Source organism: Schistosoma mansoni, assembly GCF_000237925.1.
Source record: "Schistosoma mansoni, WGS project CABG00000000 data, chromosome 2 unplaced supercontig 0213, strain Puerto Rico, whole genome shotgun sequence".
In the NCBI taxonomy this organism is placed as follows: Eukaryota; Metazoa; Platyhelminthes; class Trematoda; order Strigeidida; family Schistosomatidae; genus Schistosoma; species Schistosoma mansoni.
Genome location: NW_017386003.1, coordinates 268,677 through 289,927, shown reverse-complemented (window position 1 = coordinate 289,927; position 21,251 = coordinate 268,677). Strand labels below are relative to the sequence as shown.

Below are 21,251 nucleotides of genomic sequence, written 5' to 3'. Positions count from 1 at the left end.
TTCAATTGACTCATGCTTTCTACTATGAAAAATACTAAATCTCCACAAAAACCCCTTCTGATAATTACCTTTTCATAAAAGGTAGAAGTTAAACTAATATATATGAATATGTATTTCTAGCCAATTGATGTTTCTCGTAGGTACCAAAATTAAAGAGTTTATGGGCTGTCACCTAACATGATTGTTCAAAATTTAAGAGTTTTAAAAATGCCAAGGTCACTTGTAAACAATTAAATAATTGGTAATTTCACGCCTTACCTAACGTCAAAGCAAAACTTTCGTTGTATCACTCCCTTCTTTGTGTTTAGTTCCCAAGCTATATGGAATGATAAAATACATGAAGTTGCCCAAGAATTAAGCGTAGCGATTTGTTTGCTGTTCGAACTTCGTATACCACTTACTTTACTCCGAATTAAGAAAAAACCTAGATTATCTACTAAATTAAACAGTCTGTAGTCATAAACAGTTATTATGCATATGTAGACCTACTTTGAAACACGGGTCCTGGTCATAAACTCCATTTCAAAAGATCAAAATATTTATGGACGACAAATACGAAGAATATATATGTAACATCTCAGCGAACGAATTTGAAGTAAATCCATCGTTTCGCCTGGCAATCTGGTCCAAGCTTTTTCAAGGAAATAACCTTGAAAAGGATTTACTCCAAATTCATTGAGATTTTACAAATATATTCTTGCTATTTAATGTCTTACATCAGCTCGACGCCCAAATACTGTGAGACTATTCGTTCTAATTTAAACGAAAGTTCTTATATTTATGAACAATTCCTTAAAATTTTTTATTGTAAAACTGATCACTTAAAAATTAATACTAATTTGATGAAACAGTGGAGCCTCAGGGTAAATAATACGGATTCTTTGTTAAAAATATTTCCATTCTACATTTAGTTTTGTTTCAATAATACCCTCCCTTCACAATAAAATTTATGTCAAAAAAATATTATTCCTGTTTGATTTTAATATCGTAAAGTAGTTGAAACTGAGTTCGTTTTTAACGATCGAATAAATTGAAATTCTTGTAAATGAACACTTCATTGTCATTAGCGTGCCTAGAAGGCATAAAATTTAATCAATAGTAAATGAAATGTATAAGTAGATAAAAAGTAGTGTATTCAGTGTGGTGATTTGTTTAGGTATATTACACCTAACGGTTTGATCTCCTATAAAATCATATAGGACCGTAAAATCATCATTTACTGATTGGTGTTGATGATATTTGTCTCGACCGCCCCCAGACGTGGCCGAACTCCATTAGCCACAGTTCTTCTCTAGAACTCAAGAAATTACTTCTGAAAACCAGTCTCTAGTGAGCATATAATAATATTTATTACTGCAGCAGCTTAGAAAGTTTTATTGAATTTCACAAGTACATTTAGTTGTCAAGATTTGAATACAATGATATATGCATTCTAAATTCCACTCCTGACCATAACCATCCAACTATCCAACTGTTAAACTTGTGACTCAATGATAGTGTTTCGGAAATCCAATTAAGGTTCATATAAGTCAATACAGATGAACTGATTCTAGTCTCAAAAATCAACAAGTGAAAATACAAATCTTTTAAAATAACTTCCTATCTAATACCCTCAACCACCTAACAGTTAGTAGTTGGCCTAATTTAACCTGATCTGTTAAGTGTCTAATACGGACATGTGTTTCAAATTATTGGTAATCATACTATATGTTAACGAAATCTTATATTCGGTGAAATCTCTTTATATATATATATATATATATATATATATATATATATAGCGTAAGATAGTTATCCATCTCAGGCAATGAAAGTTGATTATCATGAATTGATTGACATCAAACTTTTACACCATTTAAGAACGGATTACATGTCTAACATTCACATCCAAAACAAAAAAGCCTGGTTTCGATTTCTGATGGCAGGTTTGACTACACTCATTGCTGAGCAGTTTCATACTAGAATGAATAAGCTATCCATTCCTTCCTGATTTTCAATAATGATCCAGATAAGACTAGTTCGTGATGTTAACTAATAATAATTAATGGCGAGACTAAACTATACTGCCGACCTTTGAACGAATCTTAAATGACCTTGAGATATATCAGCCAATCAGAAGACAGTATACAGTAAAAATATATGATACAAAACTCAAAAATTAAAGGGGATACCGTTCTTTTGCATGACTCAAAAACTTCTCAAGGTCAGATATAGGTTCAGAAGTTCTAAAATCATAGTGCATACGGTACAGGGACACATCCATATGGCTCCATAGTAGTCGATCTCTGAAACCATGATAAGGTCTCGAAAATTCTTTTAGCCTCGACCACATAGCTTCAATGTTGTTAGTATATTGGTATGGTTTACGGTTTATGGTTAGAGTTAAGGTTTAGGGTTAGGTTTAGGGTTAAGGGTGAGACTAGAATTTATGGACGACCTTTGAGCGACGCTAGAGTGACCCTAAGAGTGCCAAATAATAACTAAGACCAAATGAGGGTTATAAACCTGTAAGAAGAATTCAAATTATGATTTACCGTTCATGGTTAAGGCCAGGAATTATACTGAAGGTTTTCATCACGAACTGACATCAGCTATAATGCCGAAACTCTATTTATCCAAATGGATAATTGAATTTCGCGCCAAAATCTTATGATCACTTCTCTTGTAGACGCTAAATTATCACGTCTTCCCTAAAATCCGCTGTAAACCGATCGTACGTAAGCATCATGAGCCGAAATTAGCGCCGTGACCTTGAAAACCCGCGAAAGCTTCTGATTGGTTCGGCAGTATACTTTAGTCTCGCCTAATTAATTCTTAACATTTTCAATTAATAAACAACTGACAATGATCCTCAATTTATAAAAGCAATTTCAATGTTTTGAAATAACACTTTTTTTCTATCTCTCATTAATGTTTAAATAAAGCAATTCCTATTTGACTTTTTAATAAACATTAATTCAAAAGGTATCAAATCATGAATTTGATTTTCGTGAACAATCATCACAGTAAGTTTTTATACAGTTGTTCACATAGTAACAATAAGCATGAACGCACGCACACACATATATGCACATTGAATATTTCTTTGATACAAGAGTTTTTTCATTGTGTAAAATTATTTATAAAATCTTGATAATTAAATGACTGACAACTTTTGTCAGAAAAAAAAGTTTTCTTGATAAACATTAAATTTGTATCAATCAACACATTTTATTCTTAATCTCATTAATAAGACATTTTGTTGACTGATTATGTACTTAATCACATACTTAAGTAACAAAGTTTTATATTTTCATAGTTGAAAGCATGAGTCAATTGAAGCTAGACCACCATGGAAAACTTGGAAGCACTGGACGGCCGTTTCGTCCTATCATGGGATTCCTCAGCAGTGCGCATCCACGATCCCGTACTCGCGAGATTCGAACCCAGAACCTACCAGAGCACTTAACCCATAGACCACTGATCCGGCATCCAACGGTGTTAATGTCTAACTTCAACTAATCCACGAGGTTGAGCAACCGTTCATGGTGGTCTAGCTTCAATTGACTCATGCTTTCAACTATGAAAATACTAAAAATCTCCACAAAAGTCCTTCTGAAACTTTTATATGTTAGCCTATTTCGAGATAAATTAAAGTTATAGAAAGGTTTTAATCATAAACTAATATCACTTAGGGTTATCGTTGAAACAATTGTCATCAACTGCACAAAATAATCATTATTCTATACTGTGTGTTGAATTAATCTGGAAATGTGAGCTGTCGGATTAGAAACTAGCTACAAGATTCAGTGATACTTGGTTTGAGTCCAACGGGAATCGTGAGCATGCACTGTTGAAGAATTTTAGTTACTGGTATGCAGTTGATAGAAAACACTGTATAACCTAGTTTTGGTGCAAGTTGACCCTTGTCAGCAAGCGACCTCGGTAATGCTGAAGGAAATGATCCTCTCTGTATGTTTAGAAACCTGGTTACTTGGATTCGCTACTTGAAAAGCTACTGTTACATTGTGCTGTGCCCTAGTCTTGTACTGATGTACGAACTTTTTACACACAAGTCTGAACCAGCTACTTCGGTGGGAAAACCAAAAGTGAGAGGAAATATATAAAGATTGGAGCTTAATCCTCTAGAACATGAAACTACATTTCTGTCTAATGTTCTGTCGCTTTCTTAGAACATTATGCCAAATTTACCTACAAACGTGTATTTATCATTTGGCCCGTGTATGACTGATCTAACGTATCAGTTACAACTCAACTATCCAGGATCACAATTGATCTCTTGTTAGTCTGAGATGTTTACAACTGATTAATCATTAAGTCGTGACCAGCGTCACTTTCGTTTAGTTTTTTTTTAAGTGCTTATCATATTTTACCGATGAAGAAAAAGAATTCCACTAGGATGTAAGAAATATTTGTTTAATTCTTCCAATTTTTCACTGATATATCAACCGATTTCAATTTATGAAGAAGCAAAAAAAGGTTTTTCACAAATAATACCATGGTTTACAATCCTTGGATGTTATGTAACCAACTTACATCATAATTATAATTAGTAAAAGGTAACCAACAAAGTGATAATAGGCAGATTACTTAGACAATCATATTTCTCTTAATTCAAACTATTCCAGTCAACTGTGTAAACATTAAAAAAAATACAATAAACTATAAACACCTTTTGTAAAGAAATATGTATTAAGTTAGGAGAAAAACAGTAACGAAAAATTATGACGACAATAACAATAATTATAGTAACAATCAATGTTTGTCATTCCCTGTATTAGAAGGAAAGTGTGTAGTTTTTTTCAAAGATTAACAATAATATAAAAGATTTATTAATTTACAATGAAGGTCACTACATTAAGTTTAAATGTTAAAAAGCAGTGTGGATAATATTGAATGCCCTGGTACGGCCGAGAGTGAGGAGAGTCCAATCTCCCTCTCGAAATGTTCTCACATGGTCACGCGTATATAGCCTCTGCAAGGGAAATCCTACTTATTGCCTTCTCGCACCATGGGTGTTGTTTGCAAAATTGAGAGGACGAAAAGCGAATGTCCGGCGCTTTAACCGGGTTGGTGGACACGGAGGGTCCACCTAGGGGAGTTGGAAAACCCTGATTCCAAACCAATGGTGCACATGGGCTACAGTATCCTGAAGGAACAAATGGTGTATGAACCTACTGTTGGTCACCGGTTACCATGGGACTGCATCTCCTTACGATGCTCCACTGCCTTGTGGATTAGACCTTCAGGTCAAAGGCTCCGGGTGTGGCCCCCTAAGAAAACCACCTGCTTCGGTTTGGGCACCTGGGCAGTATCACAGCCCTCACACAAATCAAATGAGATTTATGCTGCGCATATGTATCTGGTGCTTCCGTGTACCAATATTTATGTGTTCAAATAAATAAATAAATGATACTAAAACAAGAAAGATTGGTTCAGTGAAGAGTTCTCTTTTTCACGAATACCTTTTCAAAGTCGTGCAATAATTACAATAATAATGATAATAAACTTCTGTTAGACATGGTAACAATGAGGTACAATAGATTAAGGTATGAAAAAAATATTTTTAATCAGGGAAACTAATAATGATAGTTTTATTGTTAGGGGTTTAAATATTCATCATAAAGATAGATAGGGAAATTATAATTAAAAAAGAAAGGTCCAGCATGATAAGATAAAATATTGAAATTGAAATGAAATGTAGTCAGGAGGATCGTAAAAACAGAAATAAATCAGTTGAGGGTAGAAGGTTTGTTAAATAAGATTGAAGGGGAAGCTGATGGCTGTATAAGAAGAAAATTATAAAGAAGAATGATAATTATGACATTAAGATATTAAGGTTGTACCAGTTTCTTTTAGACACATAATTCTGGTTTTTCCAGATGTATACTATTAATACTATTTCTGTTCTCCGTCATCCGCCTTGTGCATTATTGATTTTAAAAAGATTTACATGAATTATTAGTCAAACAACTAGTTTGGCGAGAAGTGAGCTTTTAAAACAAAAGTTAGAAAACTAGCTAGAATAACTAAGTTTCAACTTTGTTCATTTCATAGGATGCACCAAAGTACTCAAAGTTGGTCTACTGTTTTTAACTTAAGGTCCATATTACGCAAAATACATATAACCGTGTACTGTAGTCATACTTGATCATGCTCTAGAAGTTGTCTCGATCTTTTACATCAATATAAAAATATAACCCTCGTATCAGATGACACTAAGGATAATATTCTCTCGACAATGGATCTTAATGTGTAACACTTTATTAATATGGTATTATCTTCTGTTTATGGTGCACAACAATACCTAGCATTTTATCACGTATTTTTACTTGAGGTCTAATTTTTCGAATTCAAGCTCTGTCCATTTCACTTAGCTGATCAATTTAGTTTTGTTTACATTTAAGATCAGATGATACTGTTTGTATGAACTTCTTAAATCATTTTATCTCTGTTTAACTTTTTTTAAAATACTTTTCCCAGGAGGACACAATTAATCTTATGAAGGAACTTGACCAATTGTTTCAAATTCTTACATTCAGATTATCTATTACTGTAACTAATAAATCTTTTTTAAATAAGATGAAAATGTATGTTGTTTTTTAGTTGCAAACAACTGAATGTAACTTCATGGAGTGCATACATATAACTCATTATTTTACTTGAAAACAGAATTGAAAGGAACATCTCTAACTGACTATATAAAAACTTAGTACAAACTGATTCAGTAATACATTTTGCTCATCTATGTATATATATAAGGCAGTTCGTACTGAAGCAACATTTACGAATCAGCAAAATATTTCATACCTATGATAATATCATTTCTGTATTGGATCATACAATAAGGACATTATTCTTTCAGAAGAGCTTCTTGTACATGGTTTATTCCCATATATTAAGGACCTGACAGGGAACTGTTTCTTCAAATAAACATAGTGGCTTTACAAAATACACAACTTAATGTTACTATGTGTAATCTGGTCTCTGTAGAAAAAGACGTCAGTGCACAAGTATATTTAAATACTCAACATTTGGTCAATCATTATTCGATTTTCTGTTATACTTCTTTTTCTCACAGTATCTATCCAATGAATAATTTAGAAAATTTAAACTCATGTTGTTCATGTTTAAAAAGGAACAAAAAAACAACAGTTTGAAAAGATCTTATCACCATTATGGTTCATTTTATCTGATAACTTAAAATCACTAACTTTTCTCCTAACCATAGTAAAAAACATTCTCATATGAACTATATAATCTTTATTTTTAACGATTAGTAAAGGAGTTGATGAAATATAACGCAAGATCAATCTCATTCTCTTATAGATATGCATATAAAAACAAAAAAAATACAAATATAATAAGCGCTCGCACGCGAGATCAAAAGTTCTGGATTTGAATCCCGTAAACAGGGTCATAGATGCGCAATTCTGAAGAGTCACATACTAGGACGAAACAGCCGTCCAGTACTTCCAAGTTTTCTATGGTGGTCTTGCCTTAATTAACTCATAAAATCAATTATTAAATTACTATAATCTCCACAAACCCCCCTCCTTCTAATAATAACAATAAAAGTTAAGATATAATAAAAATTAAACTTCTTTATTATTGGACATTGAATAGTTCATTGTTTAAACCACTTTTGTTTAAATAGATTATTCATGAATGGTTTATTTACTTACTTTTTAAATTTGTTTTAAGGTTTAATTTTAAAAATTTATTTAAGAAAAACTTGAATAGAAGAAAAAAGAAAAATAGAAGAAGAAATTTATTCATAAAGTATTGTTTGAAATCTCCATGAATTTAATTAATAGATCACCAGTTGAATATATTCCATTGTTTATTGAATAGCTACATATTTAAATGAAAAAACGGATTGTTTGTTTGTTCTTTAAATAGATATATATGTATATCTATATGCTATTGAGTATAGAAATATGAAACTTTTTATTCAATGTCAATCATAAATAATGGTTTTCAGTGATTCTGATTAGTGTGTATATTATTTATAAATGAGAATGAAAACTCTTATACACAAATAGTTCAGCGTATTAAATTGACATTATTCAAAGAGTTATAATGATAGCAGTCAAAGATAATTAACGTGTGTAAGTAAACAGAATGTCCATTATTGTCATAGATAATCAACAAGGAATCCTTTTCAAGATTATAGTTTATTTGTTTTCAACTATTCTTTAAAAGGCATTTGTTCAAGAGACATTAATTCAGTATTATAATTTTTAGATATCTGATACATTTAAGCCATTAGGTAAATACAACGAAAACCAGTGCTTCCAGGTTTTCCAGGGTGGTCTAGCTTCAATTTACTCATGATCTCAACTATATAAAATTACTAAAATCTCCACAAAACCCTTTATGATAAGAATCATATGCTCACTAGTGACTGGATCCATGAGGTATTTCCTGGAGTTCTAGTGAGAAGCAGTAACTAATGGAGTTCAACCAGGTATGTTTTGAGATAATAACTCACTGAAGACATTGGTGGATGTGTCGCTCAATTTCGTGGATTGGTTGAAGTTAGACATTAACACCGATGGATACCGGCTCAGTGGTCTGTCGGTTAAGTGCTCTGGCACCAGACTAGTAGATCCTTGTTTCGAATCTCGTGAGGCGGGATCGTGGATGCGCACTGCTGAGAAGTTCCACAATAGGACGAAACGGCCATCCAGTGCTTCCAGGTTTTCCATGGTGGTCTAGCTTCAATTGACTCATGATCTCAACTACATAAAATTAATAAAATCTCCACAAAATCCCCTTCTGACAAAAAATTAATTTTTTTTCGTAAATTTTACTTGTATATAATTACCCCCTTAGTATACTGAACAGGAATTGATAAATTTTGTCTAGAATCAAGATGGAATGTGAAAAGTCAATCAATGCGTACTTTTTACATAATTTTCCTTATAAGCCGCTGACATCCGTTGCTTACATTACGAAACACAATATAAATTCTTTTTTACATTCAATATTTATTATGTTATTAGATAGTTTAACAAGAAAATCATAATATTTAGTATCAAATGGTAACCAAATGGTGAGAAGGATTTCTAGATAATGTAGATGATTTTGAAAGAGTTCCGTTCTTTGTGATTCATAACTAAATCATCTGGCTAAGAGAATGAAACTTTATCAATATAAGTTGATGATCGAATTTACCCTACTTATTAATGTTGAGAATATTAATGTTGATAACAAGAAATATGAGTTATTATCAGAAGGGGTTTTTTGTGGAGATTTAGTTTCGTCCTATTGTGGGACGAAACGGCCGTCCAGTGCTTCCAGGTTTTCCCTGGTGGTCTAGCTTCAATTGACTCACGCTTTCAAGTATGAAAATATGAGTTAACCTACGGTTAACTTTCAAAGAAATTTCACAGAATTTTAGTATGAAAACTCTATCTTGCAGAGTTATTCATTTCCTGAATGAATTGGTTAAAATAATTACTAATAATGATCACGTTAGAAAATGCCGTAAAAGAGAAACATTGCACGTTTTGTAAGACTTCAAAATATTGTAGGAGTAGTACTGAGAAGGTTCTAACTAAGATAACATAGCTATTCTATTCATAATGTAATTTGTTCTTCAATAACGATAGTCTTTTAGTTATGTACAGAAAATTTACAAACTATTGAAAGGTCTTTCGAGTGAGAAACGCGTTTCAGTGAGATGTGTGAAGACAACTTGGACGATTTGAGTATAAGATGACCGTGTTGATGAAAACATTAAATAATTTCTTGAGTTTTCCAATTCAGTATTCTGATTATTGTTAATAAAGTAAATCTGGAACTAACGAGTGTGAACATGAATCTGGTGAGGCATCTGAAGTTTATAAATATCGTCAAATGAAGAGGAGGATGAAGAATCCTACTTCTGTGCACTTCCAAAGATATTTTGAATAATAAAAACAGTAGTAAACCAATTACATTAATATAAAGATGGAGAATTCTAATGAGAAATAGATGAAATCGATAATTTGTAGGATTTTGCAAAATGATAAATTCAGTTCTTGTATCTATTGAACAAACTACGTATTAAGGTAACCAGGTGAATGAAAATGAATTCGACAATAATTTGTATGTTCCCATAGATCCTTCTATATAATATTCAAGTATTGTCTACTGTGCTATTTAATACAACTAGTACTATAAATAACTGATAGTCCCTCACTAGTCTAAAAATTCTTTGTGGTGGAATAACGGATATTTTTTCAGGAAAAATGTAGAGAGAAATAAAAAAAATTACAATCTGTGGAGTTTGTAAAGAAGCAAATGATAAAAATTAAGGAATAAGGTGGCCGAATAGTTGTCATAATGCCAAACTATTTACCGTGTGTCCATCTAACAAGCCTCAATTGTTTTTGGAATTCCGTATATATTTTAATAAGTAGAAAGTCAACGGTGTGTTGCATACAACTAAGAAATATTCTGAAGAAGAATAAATAAAAATACTTCCTAATTTTTTCATAGAACAGATGGATTGTAGCTAGTATTCGAATGCAGGATAATTTTAGATGGAGTTTTGGTCTCTGAGCTAGATGTTTTGGTCGTTAAGCTTCCATCGTCCTTCTGAACGACATCATCAACACAAACGTCGGGTAGAAGTTCAATAAACAAAACTCCATCAAAATCATCCATCTGAGCTACAAATCTTCCTCACCATCTGAAATCGAGGATAAGGATGTCTTTCTGTCTTGGACTCATAAGCTGGATCTATCTGACAGGTCATAACGTTGGTGTCCACAGTAAAATTTTTACATGGTATTTATAGCTTCAAACAGCAATATGTCATTAAATAAGCTTCCGAATCCGGATAGTCAGTAACTTGTTCAGCCAAACAATTCAAACTGTTTCTAATAATCATCTGAACATTATACCTGTTGAACAAATTGTTGGCAATCTGAACTCAGTAGCTCATAAATAATGCATCAGAGACTAGTTTCGAATCTCATAGTGCTGACCAACGCAGTGATGTTGATAAGCCTAACTGGCTAAATTGAAATAGAATGAAACCTAGATTGTGGGTTTCAATTCTAATTACAATCCATTTATTCTCTATAACTTGAAACTAAATAGTTATACCCAGGTAATCCTTAGACGATGAACATATACTAACAAAGCACGGGTTAAAATCTAACGACAGAATGCTTATAAATCAAAGCTATTCTATTTATAACTTATACATTTAATACACTATCTACGTTATCATAATTTATATGGGAACAAATGTTACATCATAAGTGATTACTTACTTGAAAACTGTAACGTTTATTTGTATACTTTGGTGAATTATCATTTATATCCAATATATGTATAGTTAATAATTCAATTGTTTTTTGTTTATTATTAATACCATTATCTTCACATTTTAAAGTAACACGTAATTCTGGTTGTATTTCACGATCAATTGGACGTAATGAACTTAATTGATAAACACTAATTTTACCTAAATTTCTTAAATAAATTAAATTTAATTCATCTGTATGACCTAATTCACATGTAAATTTACCATTCTCTTCAGAATCTGGATCATATGCTGTAATTGTTGCAATCAATGCTCCAGGTGATGTATTTTCAATTAAACGTAAAGTTGATTTCATTGTATCTATATTGGTGAGTTTTGTTTTATTCTGATAATATACTAATGATTTATAATTATCTTCTTGTAAAAATGCTGGTGTAATTGTAATCTGTGGTGCATTATCATTTTTATCTTGTATATTTATAATTATTCGTGTTGTTGCTGTTAATGGAGGTAGACCACCATCTTCAGCAACAATATTAAATATATATTGAGTTAATCCACCAGTATCATAATCTAATGCAGCTCGAACAATAATTGCACCAGTTTCACGATCAATTTTAAAATCTCTTCTTGCTACATCTGGTGCTGATAAAGCAAATCGATAAGTCACATGACCAAATTCTCCTTCATCCATATCATTTGCTATAGGATGTACTGGTAATGTACTTCCAACTGGGATATCTTCATCGATATTGACAATCATTTCACATGTTTGTTTCATAATCAATTCTGTTTTATTTATATAACTATTATTACAATGTTTAAATATTGGTGAATTATCATTTTCATCAGCAATATGTATAATTAATTTTGCATAACCACGATTTCCTCCACCATCAACAGCAGCTACAGTTAATTCATATAAAGATAATAATTCACGATCTAATATACCATTGATAATCATTTGAAATATTGGTCCATTAGGATTAGGTAAATTAATAATTTGAAATAATGATAATGTATTATTATCAATATGATTGATATTAGCTATTTCATATTTAACAATAGAATTCTCTCCAATATCTGGATCATATGCTAATGGTAAATCATAGATAGTACCTAATGGTGAATTTTCTATAATCCATATTTCTAATATTGGCTTATCCATATTATCTTTTGTTAACCATTTCGGTATATTATCATTAATATCACGTATAATAATACGTAAACTTAATAATCTACCATCATTCACAAAGATAACACCAGACCATGCACAAATTTCTGGCCAACCAATTTCATTACATAATTTTCTATCTAAATCTCTATCTAATAATTTACATACAATTAATTTATTTAATATAATTTTATCAAAATTAAAATAGGTTGTATCTTGTAATGTAAATGTTAAATAATCATTTGTTTTATTATTACTACTATTACTACTAATATCATTATTAGTAGTACTGGTACTAGTAGTAGTATGTTGTTTCTTTATATTTTCATTAGATTTTGGTTCTAAGTAAATTAATCCAACTTCAGAACCAATTGATGCATTCTCTTCAATAACAAATGTGATTACAATTGGATTATTGACTGATAATGTATAAATTAATTGATAATTAAAAAATAGAATATATAATATTCCATAATATAAGAACATATTTACTACTTATTACATATGTATACACATATATATGTTGAATTGATCATTAAAAAAAGAACATTATTATTATAAGTAGTAGTAGTATAGAGAAGGAATGATTTCGTGGAAGTTATTCACCATAAAAAGGATCCATTTCGAATATGAATAGTTTATTCATTAACATTGAAATCCTTCTTTATGTTTTTTTTCCATTTTTTAGATAAAAATGAAAATGGAAATAATTGAGTAGTTCAATGTGAATAAAAAATGGTTTTCCGTTTTTTAATTTTTCTTTTAAAAAAAAAAAGAAAAATTTTTTAAAATTATTACACCAATCAGTGTTATCACTATGTTTATTTATTTTTCTATTTTGTTATTTATGATTTTTGTACTCAAATGTTGATTGGTGATTGGTTAATCAGTTGGTTGGATTGGTTAAATAATAAAATGTATTGAATAGATTTACATTATTACATGTTATTTACTCAATTAGGAGTTTATTTTTATGAATATATTCATCAAGATAGATCCACTTAGAATAAAGACCTAGCTTTTTTCTCATTTCAGGAGTTGTTGGGACAGCTTTGAGAAGGAAGATGAATTTTTTAGAAGCTCTAAAGGAGTCAGAGAGATTTCATCTAGTCAGAGCCTGATAGAACTTTCTAGAATATCAACGTGTCATGCTATGATTGGACGATAGCATAACTTGCCTCCTTACAGATTGGTTGAATGATAATGATATTATAGTCAACTTTAATAACTATAAATACTCATGTTTTTCTGTACATTTTTTTATTCTTACAAAACAATCATTCCTCCTACCTATTCCGTCTTCTGATTTGCGATTGTGGGGGTCTAGACGTTCTAGTGTCGCTAGTCGTATATCGTATTTTACAATAGTAATTTAGGTAGTTTCTCATATATAGTTTCTAAAGTTTTAACCATGTGCTTTGAAGAAAAAATGTTGAAGAACAAAGTGTTAATTGTTTCCTTTTTTTAACAATATTTTCTCCAAAATGACAATAGTTCGATAATAATTAAAAAGCAGAGGGAAATTGACTACTTGTCCTTCACACTATAGTTTAATAAAGTTACTGGAGTGTTTCGAATTGAAGAGAAGTATAGTATACTCGATGAAGGTGTATTATAACTTGATCGATATAATCCTATGAATACTGAGAAATCGATATAAGTACAATAGTATCAACTATTAGTTCGTTCAAATACGTCAGTCCTATAGACATGATTGGAGTAGGAACTTTAATTACGACGTTGTTGACTAATGTTAATGAGTGATGAGAGTATCAGTATCATGATTTACAGACACATCTCATTGGAAAGTGTCAGCTGTTGCAAAACCTAGGTTCAAACATTCATATTGATCGCATTCATCCATTAAAATACTGAGTTTTTACTACCAGTAATCACAATGTCACGTGGTCAATGAAATCCGATCAACACCAAGGGCCCAGGACAAATACTAGATTGCTTTCTACTCATTGGACGATCTGTGTATACAGTTCTCCTAGATGTCATCAATTTACACAAATAATTATCTCCAAGTTAGTTACATTTTCTACTTTGAGTAAAAAGGTAACCATATTCATATTTGTTTAAAAATACCTTTAAATATAACCTTTTTCTAATTATGATATACAGAGCGGACAATATGTCACATTTACTGATTATAAGCAGCCATTATCTAGTTTATTATGAAACATTTATCGCAATGCATGAAGCGTTGACTAATTTCTGTAGCTTATATTAATCACATGTTGAGAGTAGATCTGAAGACCAGATATCCTTATATATCTGTCTTGTTATAGTGTAAGACTCTTCAGAGGTAATCATACATGTTCATTGTTAAGGAGCCACAAACTAGGGAAATAAAACTTCCCACTGGTTCTAAATAGTACTGATATGGTGAGCCGATAGGAAGTAGACAAATGAGGTCAGTCGCTGACAATCAGAAGTAACCTGAAGAACAGGTGCACATGATTGTCTAAGAAATGGATTGTTTTTCTAAGGGGTAGAGTTGTATATATATAGATGAGTATTTATGCATCATATTCGGCAGCCCAATATACCTTCTCGCTCACTCTTGCGTTCTCGCCCAACTAGTCAGTTGAGGGGGCTAGCGCATAGCACGTCGTGTATAAGTATCAGATTTCGGACACTGCCGGAAGTCAATTTTTGACGAATATAAGCTACAAGTCAACCCAATCTCCACAAAACTCCTTCAACCAAACAAATGATTATCGCTACTATGATTGGTATATGATTAGTACAGAAAATGATGCTTTGTTTCACTTGACACATACAAACGACTCATTTTTCACATATGGACTGTTTGGATAAAAAGTCAATGGCTCCCTTCCAACTTTATAGGCTATATATAACCTGTCATCAAAACATTTAATTAGATAGCCCTTAGGTAATCACTACTGGGTTATTGTACTGCTGATATTAGTTCCACACTAAAAATATCCCCAAAATACACGGAGTTTTAACAAGACATCCCAGTAAATTCATTCATCAACACAAAAACGCCATCCGGTGTAAGAAAGAAAACTGCTATCGCATATTTACAGGCGATATTTATTACAAATCTACCTCATAAAAAATGTGTAACCAGTGACAATTCTTTCGCCCTAGCAGGCAATCCCTCAACGACCTCATAGGGCATACAACCCAGAATCTTCAGATTTCTTTGTGAGTGCCGAGCTATTGCACCACATTGGGATTCGCTGATGAACACTTCCAGATTTAATCAATTCGTGATGTAGCGCGACAAAAATTAAATACCATCGGTAGGTAACTGACTCATCCCTACCACTACTAAACTTCACAAGTCAAGACCTCTTATCAAGGATCTTACTGAAAACAGTATTGTTCGCCTATATGTGTTGTTCTCAAACATTTGTCCACTGCTGAATAGTCGTCCTTCAACTGATGATAATTCATAATGAACACTATAGTGTCTTCAGTTTATTCATAGATTAGTATGAGATCATAGAAACAGTTGGATTTGATTAAGATCAAGAACAGTTATAAATTAGACGACCATTGAAAAACTGGAAGCAATGAACCACTGCTTCGTCTAAGTATGATCTGCTCATGTCATCACTGGTGCCTAGCCTTGAGAGGAAATTCTCGGAATTCTAGTGAGAAGCCATGACCAGTAGAGTTCAACCGTGTCGATTTGAATTTGAGGAAGATGCCCACTAAAAATAATAGAAGATAGTCACTCAATATCGCGAAGTAGTTGAAGTTAAGCTTGTATACTACTGGATGTCCACTTAGAGATATGGAGGTTAGGATTTCGCGCTAGACCGAAGGCCCTGGATTTGAATCCCGGTTGAGCTATCATGCATCACAATTGCTGAAGGTCCTAATGGTAGGATTAAACAGCCATTCATTTCTCCCATGTTCGTCATAGTTGTCTTACCTAGATTGGTCGGAGGTCTCAATATGATCAAATTCCACTTGTATATGTTTGTATTTTCCAGTTGACATCATTGAATGGAACTGATCAATCTTTGTTGGCATGTATACTCCCCATGAAACTTACATCAGTAATGTCAAATATTCTTAAGTAAAGATGGAATTCAAAGCACACCTTTTGACCAGTTCAAGACTGGTCAGCTTAATGTACTTGTATCCCAGGTACTTAGTTTGAGTTCCAGTGTAAACATCAATATTAAGATATAGATACATCAAGCTGGTAAGCCCCAAATAATAGAAAAATGCATGAATGGTATCCCACTGTTAGCTTCTATCCAATTTGATCAAAATAATTATATTTCTATGTTGTATAAAGCATTCATTCTGAATAAATGAGTATTTAAATATTTCAGTTAGATTTCAGATTCATATGTAACATATGTTACTGTGAAATATATTAAAACTCCAAGTGATAACTCAAGACTTTCGCTGTCATGGAATCACCTTTTTGTTAACTAAATTTTATGTAATTTATATCGTAAATATTGTTGGGTTTTATTCATCTAAATGGTAGCTCAGTGTCTTGGGATCTTAGTTTTTAATCACTAAGTCCTAGGTCCGAACCCCGGTTAGTTCGTTTGGGTTTGAGTGACCGGACAGTATTACTAGCCTGCATAATCAAAATAAAGATCAGTCAAGTACATAAATCTGTGCCTAGTAACTGAGTTAATACTTTTCCAGAAATGGAGATAGTCAAAAAAAATGAAAGTAAACCAGGAAAAACTTTAATAGACATCGTAATTAAATTATTTCATTAATTTTCATTTTATTTTGTACTATTAAATGCTTTACTCTAAGTAATAAGGACTACATAATTATGTAACTTGAATCTAGCTAATTAAATCTGAACTTATGAATGAATTCAATGGGTGAACTCAATACAATGCTCTTCAAATGAACTTGTAGTATCCCCCCTACCACAGTAACTCGTGATCAAACCTCACCCAGACTATTGAGAAGACAAACAATAGTCAACTATTTATTCACCACTCTTGATACGTGGGAAAAACCCTTTGAAATTCATACCTTTTTTAAACTGCCGTTGTGAATCAATCATTCAGAATATATGTTTTGAGTCACCTGATTTAAGGGTAAACCTACAGTTTAAACATTCGAAATGATTATTATCACAGATCCCTTTAACTTGATATCAGTTGAATGCTTAAGAAATATTCTATATCTCAACACATAACAATGTTGATTTATCCAGAATATTTGAAATGAAGAAAAAAAGTGCTTTATTTACGAACTTGTGATCAAAACCATTATCAATGTGTGTATGTATGTGTATCGTATCAAGCGTAATATGAACAATACAGAAAATATTAGTCAAAAATGAAATATGACGATTACAACTGATTAAATATTTATTTAAGAATATATTCGTTTATCTAATGTGTTGAATAGTGAAAATGACTGTTGCATAAATATACTTTGTGTATACTTGATAAATGACTCCTTTTTCTTTCTAATGGAAATGTAATAATTATTAATTATCTTAAGTATATATCATTAATAATATGGGTTTCAATTAACTTGGTGTTAATATTCTGGACTTTAGTTCAGTCTTTATTCATTTACATAAGTACTCTTGTGGTGTGGTCTACTTATATCCATATAAGTAGTATGCGGCGATGGTCAAACATAGAATGTATTTTGGCAGAAGATCGATAAGGAAAGAACTGAAATGAAGCGCAATTGGTAGGAAAATGCATGACCAGTGGAATTAGAGAAGATGAACCGATATTTGCAGAAGGAACAGTGGAGATTGATACAATTGATTGTTATTTTGTAAATTAACTGTTCATTGTATGGTTATCAAAATTTGCTGAGATAGTCTGTAATTTGTGCTTAAATACATTCGACCCTCCCCAACTAGTGCTCTTGTCCACAACACTCTTTGTGTAGATTGCTTCAATACAGTCATTCTGTCAAAAGATTATATAGAATCACTAGAATGTGGTTAGGATTGCAATCTATAATCTATTTTTTGTTCTATTTGGGACTCATTATTCGGATGTATTTGCACCCCGTTTGATGTTCATTCCGGAGCTCTAACTCAGTATCTTTCGATTCAAACGTTAATAATTTACACACTTAGCCAATTAGTTTAGATAACCACTCACTTCTGCGAGCAATATGAGTCCTAATTCAAAATGAAAGGGATATTATTATCTCACTGCTGATATTTCAACCTAAATCTGATCAGTTTTAGTTTGCAAACGTGTATTGTTTACGGACTGCTACCATCCGGACATTATGACACATGTTTATACATAATAGACGGGATATGGTAAGCGGTGGGATACAGGACGTGTGTTTCATCCTACTCGGCACTCCTCATTTGTATGTATTTGCATGCGTGTTGATGTGCACTATAGGATTCGAACTTGGTACCTATCACTTCGAATGTTCAGTACGTTATTCAACGAGTTACTGTTTCCATATTATCATGAACTTGTTTAACAGGCATTTCAGATTCTAATGCTAACCACAATCTGTCTGTTTTATAGAAACTTATTTCTTGGAACCTAATATCTTCAGAGTTTTAAAGATTTTATTTATTTAGGATACGACGAATGTGAACAGATTCTCATAGATTAAGTCTTGTAAACATATCATTGATCATTATTCTAAATTTCGGTCACTCGTATTTAACTATATACCTATGTTCATCATAAACAAAATACCTTGAGGCTATATTTACCCCATTCAACTTTGTACTACATAGGGTACATGTTTTATTCATCAAAAAGCAATTTTATGATCAGTTTTTCCACTAGTTGAGATTCACTCGATAGAAACCCACTTAATCTATTACTTCTCATACATACTAATATTTTAGTTATACTTTGAATTTCTTTTAAATTACAACTATTAAACTCTGAGTGAGTTAAAAGCTTCAATTAAAGGTCGGTTTAGAGATGTACTAATCAAAGGTTATTTATACGATTATAGATCACAGTGAGATTCCTAAAAATCCTATTGGGAAATACTTTGAATGGTAATAATCTACATGTAAGTCATTTTTATTTAAATTTTTCAAGACCTACGTAACATGTGTATTCACATCATAAATTAATCCATTCTACTGATTAAGATTTTCAGTAGTCAATATATCTTGACGATAAAATCTATGTGGAAAAATAAAAATATGCAGGTAAACATTTGGCGACTGGGATTGCTGAAATATTTCTCTCTTATTTTCTTTAATCAATAACTTGAAGATTACCATATAAAGTACCCGTCACAGATAGCAAGTTAATCAGGATCAAAATAACGACTTTTCAATATTGGAGTTAAAATCCAAAAATTAACGTTAGCTATCAGTCTCGTAATTAATAAACTCGTTAAATGTAATTTGAATTGATAATAAGCCGATTCTATTGTCATAGTGTGGATCTCATAAGCTACAGAATTCCTATTCATTTCAAAGTAAATTACATTCAAAATGAATAAGAATAGCCATGTTATTAATTTGTTGGAGCAGTCAGATATAGATAGAATGACAAGCATATGCTATTAGCTAAGATTCCGTTTTCCATTATGACAAAAGGAAAAAGTGTCAAATAGGATGAAACATATGTTCTGGATCCTACTGCTGGTCACTTATCTATTTTAAAAATTGCTTGTGATAAGGGCCTAAATCAAAGCAATTTGAAGATGATGCGCATATCCTAACAAAGACTGTCGAAAATTCAGTCCTGAATGTCAAGAGTGGAATAATTCAAACCTTGACTAATAATAATATTTTGGTTTAAAACTCATCCAGCCTGATGGACCACATACTGTTACAGATATTTCTGGTTTATTTATAGTCAATTTTGTCGATAAAAATAATAGTTCTCTCAAAAAATTCTAGTACAATTAGAAAATTAAGTCAGGATTATTCTATTTCACATATTAGTTACTAGTCTGTTTTGGTTCTTCCCATAATACACACTCTCACTGATTCTTACTGCCTCTCGCTCATCTTGTGTCACACTGATCACTTCGTTTAAAATAAAGTGATTTAATCATTGATAAAGAGGTCGATAAAATTGAAAAGAAAGGAGCTGTATAAAATGCTTTTTAAGATTCTCTTCTAAAATCACGTGATAAAAATATGACTACAATCCAGATAGTAGAGCATAATGAAGGAAAAATCATGCCAAGTAAACTGTTTGAAACAAATCTCTCCTTACCGATATTCTCATCAACAATAATAACAATAATGACAACAATCCCAGTTTATATCTCTCTATTTTCTTCATCTTGCTGTTTTTTTATTCTTCTCTATTACTCCATTGCCTGTTCTTGTTTTCTTTCATAATAAAAGGCTAAGTTTCTATAATCACTAACTCATTCATAAATTAGCCGAATTTTATTCTTTTGTTTTCATGAATATAAGAATATCTAGACATAGAGAAAGAAAAGGATATTTAGAAAATCATAAAAAATACAACGTAAAATTGTCTACAGACAATTGAGTTTTAATAAAATAAAACGATTGAAAATGAGTATCTACTTAACTTTTGTTAAATTTGCCAGAGGATTAAAATTTTACCAAAAAACAAAAAATGTATCCGAAGGGGGTTTTGTGGAGATTTCAGTAATTTTATACAGTTGAGATCATGAGTCAATTGAAGCTAGACCACCATGGAAAACCTGGAAGCACTGCACGGCCGTTTCGTCCTATTGTGAGACTCCTCAGCAGTGCGCATCCATGATCCCTCCTCACGAGATTGAACCCAGGAACTATCAGTCTCCCTCGCGAGCACTTAACCGAGACCGATGGGTCCTGGGTTCAATTTCGTGAGGAGGGATCATGGATGCGCACTGCTGAGGAGTCTCACAATAGGA

The 21,251-nt window shown here is 31.9% G+C and overlaps 1 protein-coding gene across 1 annotated transcript in view; it reads right to left on the bottom strand.

Moving 5' to 3' along the window:
- Smp_155600 (cadherin, putative) overlaps nucleotides 1-15,643 on the bottom strand; it is a gene marked incomplete at both ends in the record, with an annotated part of 56,148 nt that extends 40,505 nt beyond the window's left edge. Inside the window, 3 exons of the mRNA XM_018791502.1 lie at nucleotides 11,271-11,404; nucleotides 11,528-12,585; nucleotides 15,594-15,643. Coding sequence (XP_018645347.1) covers nucleotides 11,271-11,404; nucleotides 11,528-12,585; nucleotides 15,594-15,643 — 1,242 coding nt within the window. The remainder of the gene's footprint in view (nucleotides 1-11,270; nucleotides 11,405-11,527; nucleotides 12,586-15,593) is intronic.
- Nucleotides 15,644-21,251: the final 5,608 nt, after the last annotated feature.